At 44.8% G+C, this 8374-nt stretch overlaps 2 protein-coding genes across 2 annotated transcripts in view; one reads left to right on the top strand and one right to left on the bottom strand.

Moving 5' to 3' along the window:
- DIABLO (diablo, IAP-binding mitochondrial protein) overlaps positions 1-4327 on the top strand; it is a 6186-nt gene extending 1859 nt beyond the window's left edge. The window contains exons 3-7 of the mRNA XM_009321233.1: positions 711-842; positions 1200-1331; positions 2047-2178; positions 2313-2397; positions 3361-4327. Of these exons, the coding sequence (XP_009319508.1) occupies positions 711-842; positions 1200-1331; positions 2047-2178; positions 2313-2397; positions 3361-3575 (696 nt within the window). The 3' untranslated portion in view covers positions 3576-4327. The remainder of the gene's footprint in view (positions 1-710; positions 843-1199; positions 1332-2046; positions 2179-2312; positions 2398-3360) is intronic.
- Positions 4328-7551: 3224 nt separating this feature from the next.
- Positions 7552-8374, bottom strand: part of B3GNT4 (UDP-GlcNAc:betaGal beta-1,3-N-acetylglucosaminyltransferase 4) — a 1113-nt gene continuing 290 nt past the window's right edge. Inside the window, exon 1 of the mRNA XM_009321232.1 lies at positions 7552-8374. This exon is cut by the window's right edge and continues 290 nt beyond it. Within this exon, the coding sequence (XP_009319507.1) occupies positions 7552-8374 (823 nt within the window).

Below are 8374 nucleotides of genomic sequence, written 5' to 3'. Positions count from 1 at the left end.
TCCCGAATATAAACGAGCCAGCTGCGGCTGGAGCGGCGGCCTGGGCCACAGAAATGGCCGTGTCTCCAGATGCCACAGCACAGCTGGAGTAGCACAAGCGGTGGGAGCTGTGGTACCCGTACAGCACTTGCCGGTGGTGGTCTGCAGTTTAAGAGTACACAGCATAAAAGAAGGAAAACTGACCAGTAATTTTCAGAAAATTGCTGTACAACAAAACAATTCTGATGACTGAATGCTTCTGTTTTCCTGCTCGAGTATGTCAGTGATAGGCCCTGACCCCATGGACACTTACACAACATTGGATGTGAATAAAACCGACTGCGTGAGGCCCTAAGTGTCACTGGGTTGCAGCAAACTATTACCAGTCATACTGCTCACCTGCGTGTACCATATACCACTTTTAAGCATGCTTTTTAATTTGCTTTTCAATATTATTGAATATCAGCAGTGTGTTGGTAGCAGATAAGATACATTTCCTCTCTCAAAGGATTAATAATGCACTAGTTACTGTGCTTGTCTTCTTTTCTCGCACTTATAATTAAGTAATATAACAGAATTTAAAACAAACTTATTCATTTACTGTTACACAGCTGCATTACAGAAGCTTGGTAGAGACTACATCACCTAGAACAGCTTCTAGGTGTTCTTTTCCTCTTTGATACCCATTTCCCACCGCACACTGGTTATTTCTGGCGCTTAACTTTGTTTCTTGCATTTCCCAACAAAGCTTCCCTGTTCTGGCCAATATTAGGAGACGCTGCCTCTCGGGCGTGAACGGACGATGGCACCAAATGGTGGGCGTGGGGCTGGGAGTGGCCTTGTGTGCAGTCCCAGTCGTGGAGGTAACGTATCAGGAGTGAGATACACACAGCACCCGCTCGTTAGAAACAGTTTAATATTCAAGAACACTTGCTTAGCATTTTGCAAACTAGTACTTACCCTCAGAATTGTATTCCTTCTTGGGGATCACAGGTGTTTAAGCCATGTAGTTGTTAAGGAAGAAAAATGAGAAAGAAAATGTCTACCTTCAAGAACACCTTGCAAAAACAGTTCGCTTGTTTTACAATGGCAAAACAGCAGTGAGAACTAGGCTGTCCAGCCTTGTAACTCACAGTGGTGCTTTTCCTTACCGCTATTTGTTACTAATAACATCCACATGAAAGTCAGTGTAAAGATCACGCAAATGTCTTGTCTTTCAGAAACAGAACTCGGTTTCTCTCAGTAACGATGCCTTGATTAAAAGAGCAGTTTCCTTGGTAACAGACAGCACTTCTACACTCCTCTCTCAAACAACATACGCATTGATTGAAGCATTGACAGAGTATACAAAGGTAAGCTGAGAGCTTACACTCTTTGCTAGCAAGTCAATACTGGAAATACTAAGTTATTTGGCACTAAGTACACCTGTTAAACCATACTTAAAATGGACTTTGTTTTTTTATGAATTTTAATAAATTCATAAAAATTTATTTTGAGAGATGTGGGGGTTTGAAGATGTCAGGTCCCTAGGAAACAGTGGGGTAGGGCTCACTGTTTGGAAGTTATTTTTAGCTTTGTTAAACTGTTGCTTTGAGCTTGAACTTAAGCCGAAATGACCCATGTCTTAGAACTGGGGCTAAAGAAACTCGTAACAGATATTGGATACCTGCGTACTGAGTAAGTAGGATACGCCACCCTGTATTCTTAAGTATTTTATTTACCTTCTGTGCCCATTTCTAAGGCCGTGAACTTGAGTTTCATCAGAAGAATGGAGTGAGCCATATTTAAGTCTGAAACAACAAGATACAGTTTTAATTTTATAGATAAGTGGCAATTTGAGTAAAGTATTTGCGTTCCAGTTTACTTCATTATTAGTACAGCAAATATATAAAGCACTACTGTAGGCAGACAGCCAATGCTGTCAGTGCCTCCGAAACTGCCGTGAACTTGAGAACAAAGCACCTTTGGAACCATTCAGCAATTTTGCTAATTAACACCAGTTAACACTGAGACAACATCAGAGATGTACAGATTGTCACGTAATTGTGTGAAATGATTCCTTTGCAGGCTGTTTACACACTGGTGTCTCTCTACAAGCAATATGCAAGTCTTCTTGGGAAAATGAACTCAGAAGAGGTGGATGCGGTCTGGCAGGTGGTAATAGGAGCCAGAGTTGATGTAAGCAATCGTCTCCCTTCAGTCAACAATCTGCCTCTTAAAACTCTGCTCAGAAAGTTCTCGTCTCGCTTGCTCATCTTTTCACAAAGGCGCTGTTTGGAAGAGCATTCAGATACTGTTACATCTAGTTAAGTAACACTTTGTTTTACTCCTAGATGTTTTTATACCTAAGGCTGGAATCCAGCTGGATGACAGCGTTACGTCTTTCAGAGATGGCAGCAGAAGCTGCGTATCAGTCAGGTAAGCACAAGCAGAAATACTGAGAATTTCTTTCCCCTAGCATTTAGGCAGTATTTACCAAATGAGAATGGAATTGAGAGAGACACAGAATATACGTTCAGTTAACATACCAATTTACAGCTAGTGCCTGGTTTTTAGAGATGCTGAGAACTTACATTCTTTTATTGGCTACAGGTCTAGTAGAAGTGTTCCAAGAACCAGGCCTGGAAACTTCACATGTGGTTTAGATCAAGACCAACCATGCCAAAAAAATGTTTGAGGGAAGCATTTAGTCATTTATAAATGCAGTGTTCAAACACGGTCCAGGGAGCCACAGAAATAAGGCTACCTAGGGGGTCCAGCAGGTCTTTCTAGCTGGATTCACTTTTATTAAAGAGTGAGAATATTTGCCTTTCAGTCAGGAAAGATAATAATCTTGGTCTTTTCTCCATGCATGCACACTTTCACAAAAAGCGTAGAGACTTGATAGCTCTGAGATTGAGTTATGGGCTGACGTATGGTAAATCGCCAAAATGACTGGAGTGGAGAAGGGTAGGAAAGCGATGGGACACCCTAACTCTGTAAGTGCCTGCAAAAGGCACAGAATCTGTAGGAGTATGGGAGGAGAAGGGATTCTGAGTTCAGCAGTGCCACAGACATTCCCGCTGCTGGTAGGTGCCGGGACAGGACAAGGACTGAAAGGTCCTGGCACGCGATGACTGGGCTGGGCTTAGTTCTCAAACCCACTAGCACAAGCTGATTGCTCTGATCAGACGCTGGCTGTAACCCACTTGGGTGGGAAGAATTCAAGGGGCCGTATTGTAGTTTAAGGTAAATGAACAGTAAATGCATTTAGCATTAATATAGCCCAAGAGCCATCGAAACACTTAGCAAAGCAGATGATAATTATAGACAATTGCTTCCTTAATTGAAGGTTTGTGGAGTGCTCCTCTAACCCCGTGTATTTAAATTACTACTTTTCAGGTGCAGACCAAGCCTCAGTGACAGCCCGCAGCCACATTCAGCTAGTGAAGTCACAGGTGCAAGAAGTGCGACAGCTGTCCCAGAAAGCAGAGACCAAGTTAGCTGAAGCTCAAACAGAAGAGCTCATAAAAGCTCAAGGAGAGGAATCTGCATTGCCACAGGGTATTTTAGGAAGTACAGAGGCAGGTGAGGACCCTTACCTTCGGGAGGACTGAAAAGAACTTTAGTGTCACCGTAGAATATGTGAGAGTCAGTTGCAAATTGAAGGGTCCGAAACTTTTAAGTGTGGGATAGTGGGAAACTGCTGAAATAAGCCTATGATTCCATTTTTTCCCCCAGGCAGGATTGCTTTACAAATCAAGTCAATTCCAAGTATCTGAAAGGCCTTGATCTTGTTTGTAACTCACCATGTTTGTAATACTTACGGATTCAATTATTTAAATGTTTAACTATGCAAATGTGAAAATTGCTATCAAGGATAGCTTGTTGTCTCTCTCTCTGCTGGGAGAGTCCTACCCCTCATTTGATATGTTTGTGAGAGCAGTCTTAATTTAGAGGCTAACTAGGTATCAGCCAAAGAAGTGTATTTAAAAGTCATTATTTTTAACCTGTGAAGTAAATGATGTCTATTAGGAGATACCTTAATTAAACGGTGCAAAAGCATGTCATTGCGAGTGTGCCCATTTGTGTAAGAGATTAAGCATTGTTTTCTCTTTGAACTTAGAAGTTTGTAACAGAGCCGAGTCTGGCAGCTGCATCAAATTACACTTAATTGCAATCAGGGGAAACATTTGCTGTAGAGCTGAAAACTTTCTGTGGAGTTACCCAGGCTCTTCTTAGTGAAGTTTTGCAGTTCAGTGCAGTAGCCTCTTTCACCCAAGAGTCACCGCTTGTAATGCATCTGCCCTCCCCAGGAAGCAAAGTCTTCCATTTTCAAGATGCTGTGGTTATAAACAAAGTCATTGTGGCAACTTCTGCATACTTCTTTACAAAGCAGCGAGCAAAAGCAAGTTTTACATATTTGAATGCTTTCCAGCACAAGTGTCAGGAAAATAATCTTAGTTCTCTCTTTTTGCAAGCTTAATGTTTCACTGCAGGCTTCAAACACACAGGTATCTTTCACTGTGTTCATTTTCTAACTTGACAGCTAATGTGAAATTTGCAATATTAGCTGTATAGACACTGTAAACTTAAGCTGAGATTGCTTTGTGGAATGGAATCCACTAGAACTTTATCACCACTGATTTGAGTCAGTTAATCCCCGTTCATCAGGTTTTGTAAGAAAACACATATTAGTCATAGGTTTTTCCCCACAAATTAGCATCTGATGCACTACGTCTGTGTCAAGGTTGCTGTTACCAAGTTGAGTTGTGCTTGACTAGGAATTGTTTCAGCTGTAGCATAAGCCTTTCTATCTGTGTCTCATTTTGCCTGCCTTTTGAGCAAATGCAATCTCAGCTGCACAGCACTCTACATTTATAGATTAAATAGTAAAGAAATTAACAAACTACCTTTCCTCGCTCCTGCTCCTCACTGGGTGCTGCTGTGTCCAAGGAGGATGGCACAGTCTGGAATTACAGCTCACAGGAAGATGGCAGTGTCTGCTCTGCCAGCAGTCGGGAGGGCCCAAACACAGCTTTGGGCTGGAGCATTAGGAAAAAACCCACTGTCATGAGAGGATTCTTTGCAGCAGTGGCACAACCACGCCCTCAAGAGCCAAATGCAACTTCAGGTCAGCCTCTAACCACAACTGCTCCAATTTGTTACACGCTGCAGTTTTAAGAACTTCTGCCAAGCTACTGACCCAAATGCACGTACGGGTTGTGTTCTTTTCAGGATGCCACAATAACTCTACTCGGATGCTCGCATGGCAGAGATACGTATGGCTTAAGACAGATGAGCACTGCTAGAGGAGTCTGCAAAGCAGCCCGTTCTTCCCCTTTTAGAGCCTGCTCCCAGCCCCCTTGTTGCCCCAGTTTTTGTTTCACTTTATGCCCTGCTCTTACTTCCCAAGACCCAAGCTGTACCGACACACATCGAACCTTCAGACATGACAGGAACCAACTAGTCAGTTCAGTCAGGTCAAAATGGGAGCGAGGAGTACAAGGGGCTCTATATTGCCTCCAAAACGGGGTGGAAAAGAGCCACACACCTTTATTAGGAAGTGAGAGTTGCCTATCGGGGGTTAGCCCATACACCTAAGCCCACAACAGACATGACATCATGCTCTACATTATGTTACTGAGTTTGCATTTGGAATCATCTAGTGGATCAGAAAAATGCTGCCACAGCAGCTCACAGGGTACCATGGTACCCGCTCTGTCCAGTCTCTTCTCTAGAACAAGCAGCAGTGCCCAGAAACTAGGTTTTGCTGCTGATACTCAGCCTTGTTTACAAAGCCAACATATCTGAAACTACGTGTAGACAATTTCTCAGGTACAGCTAATACAGCTAATTAATCCCTGTTAGGGCTGCAGTGAGAAGATGCAGTATCAGCTTGTACAAGACCACACTGAGGATGGACACACACACAGGCTCACCCCTTGGAAGAGCAATTTTTTCAGACAAACACCTACTCCCATCTGGCACAGAAACAGCTCGCGTGATAGTTGCGACTCCCGCCACAAGAGTCTAGGTCACGCTGTAGGGCTAAGCTAGAACTACACCTGGTGCTTTAGAAAGCCAAGGCAGCAAGGGATCAAACAAGGACCAGCAGTACTGCCAGGAGTCCCTCAGCCTGAGGTCGTACAGCACTGCACTGCACTGGAAGGCAGGGCAGCCAGCCTCTCCAGGGAGCTCGTCACACCTCTGGTCTCGGGATGCCCTCGGTCTCTCTGCCTAAGGACCACAAGCAAGGACCTCCTGGAAGCATTTCCTGAGCACCTCTGGAAGCTCCAGCTCACATCTGGTGGGCAGTGAATGCTGGGCAGCTGGCACTAGACCACAATGACAACAGCACAACACAAATTGCTCCAATTTCTGTAATCACACACTTCCTCTCTACCCTCTACCTTTTTCTAAAGCTTCCAGGCTGCTTCCTGCTCACGCACAGCACAGCAGCTTCCGACCTAGCAGCAAAACACCCTCAAGCTGGTAAGTGTCATAAAAATAACACCAAATCTTAGTTTCATATTTGATCTTTCCTCAAATTGGCGACTCCAGCACACTCATAGATTAATCACTTCGGTATTAATACATCTTGTCTGGACAGGGGCAGAGAATGGCAGCTGCTCACAGCAAAGGAAGCAGTAAGTATCCATTTCCACATAACCTCATCCTCTTTAATATCAATGACCCCTTAATGCAAACACCCAGCACCAGATCTCAGCCTTCTCTGGCTTTTAGTTCTTTTAGCTTTCAGTAGACGCAAGAATACTCCTGTGAAAACACTTTTCAAAACTGTATTTTATTTATACCCAACATTAAAACAACAACAAAACCCAAACACCTCCCACACAACATGAAAAGCTACAGCCACTATAACTACCACTGTGATTATTCAAGATATATTGCTCCTTTCAAACCCAATCAGAAAGTGTTTGTGCAAAAGCTTCCAGTGCAAGTAAACCTGTAATAAACTTCTGTAAAATCCAAAGGGCTTGAGTCAAAGCCCAGTCCCTTGGATCATCATGCTGTGTTCAGGCAATACATTTTTGAGGCTTTTTTTTTTTCCCCCACTCCACTCCCTTTCTCCTCCTGTCCAGGAGGACCTGAAGGATTGCTGGCCCGGGAGAGCAGAGTTGCGCTGCAGTGGACCCAGCAGCACACACTGGCCTTTCTTCCACCCCTTCAAGTAATTTCAAGTGCTCGGTCGCTCATTAGTCATCATTAGCTTTCCTACACGAGACTGAATTGGGCTGGTGGTCAGACACCAACCTTGGCATCGCGGAGCCTCCATAGCAGGTGGCTCCTCACTCACATCCCTGTGCAAGTTGTGACTTCCCCGGGCTCCAGTCCGGCTGGGAGGAACCAAGCCGAGTCCCCTGTGCCGTGTCTCACTGAGCTACCGGCCCCATCCCCACCCTGTGACAATTCAACTGCTTCAGTAACCCACCGATAGAAAAGACTTACTGCAAAACAAACCCCTATGGCTCAAGTACAGTCTGTTAGTAGAGGACACATTTCTACCACAACCTGATTTTTAGTTTAAGTACCCTGTATCTGTCACCAGTCACAATCCCGCTGTGCTCATCAGTAGCTTCTTTTCCAACCCCTTCTGTAGTTGTACGTTACTGACACCGCACACCTAATGCTGTCATCCTTTACCAGTGTCCACATGATCCACATCTCAGTTGGGTTTAGTTTGTGCACAATCATCAGCTCTTTGTACAAGCACGGATCAAAAGGATTGAAAGGTCTCTGGATCCCGAAAGTCTTAAAGCCAGCGTGGTTCTTCGGGGTCACTGCCATCTTTGCCAGGCACATTCCCACAAAGACATCATCTATTGGGAAGAGCTCCGTGTCCTCTGCGGTGCTCTGGAGGTGGCGCACTGTCTCTCTAGACATCACATAGCCCCCTCCACCCGCATAGAGAGGATAGAAGGGGGCTCTGTACATGGACTCTGGAATAAAGTATTTGACCTTGGTGTTCCTGATGGGCCGGGCGTTGGCGATCACATCCCCAACAAAGAGATCCTGTTCGGGGTCCAGTTCTTGGAGGAACTCAACAATGTTGTAAGTGTTGACAAAGACATCATCATCACCCTTCAGCACAAACCTGGCGTGCGAGCAGTCCTCCATGAACCAGCGGAGGAAATGCAGCTCCTTGAGGGTCAAGTTGAAGAAGTTGTCAACAAAATCCCACTGCAAGATGTCATCAAACTCCTGGCTCTCATAAACCAGCAGCTGGTGCAGGGGCTGTACCTGGATTTTGGCCTCCGAGCGCCCTAGAAGAAATACCAGCCTGATGCGCTTACCACTGATGGAGACCTCCTTCCCCCATGTGTTCCTGATTGCCACCCGCCGGCCTATGTTGATTGGGGAAGACTTGATCGCCAGCAAGAGGAACGTCTCC

Source organism: Pygoscelis adeliae, unplaced genomic scaffold (assembly GCF_000699105.1).
Source record: "Pygoscelis adeliae isolate BGI_AS28 unplaced genomic scaffold, ASM69910v1 Scaffold93, whole genome shotgun sequence".
NCBI classification, from domain to species: Eukaryota; Metazoa; Chordata; class Aves; order Sphenisciformes; family Spheniscidae; genus Pygoscelis; species Pygoscelis adeliae.
The sequence above is the reverse complement of the archived record's forward strand: the minus strand, read 5'-3'. Positions and strand labels throughout refer to the sequence as shown.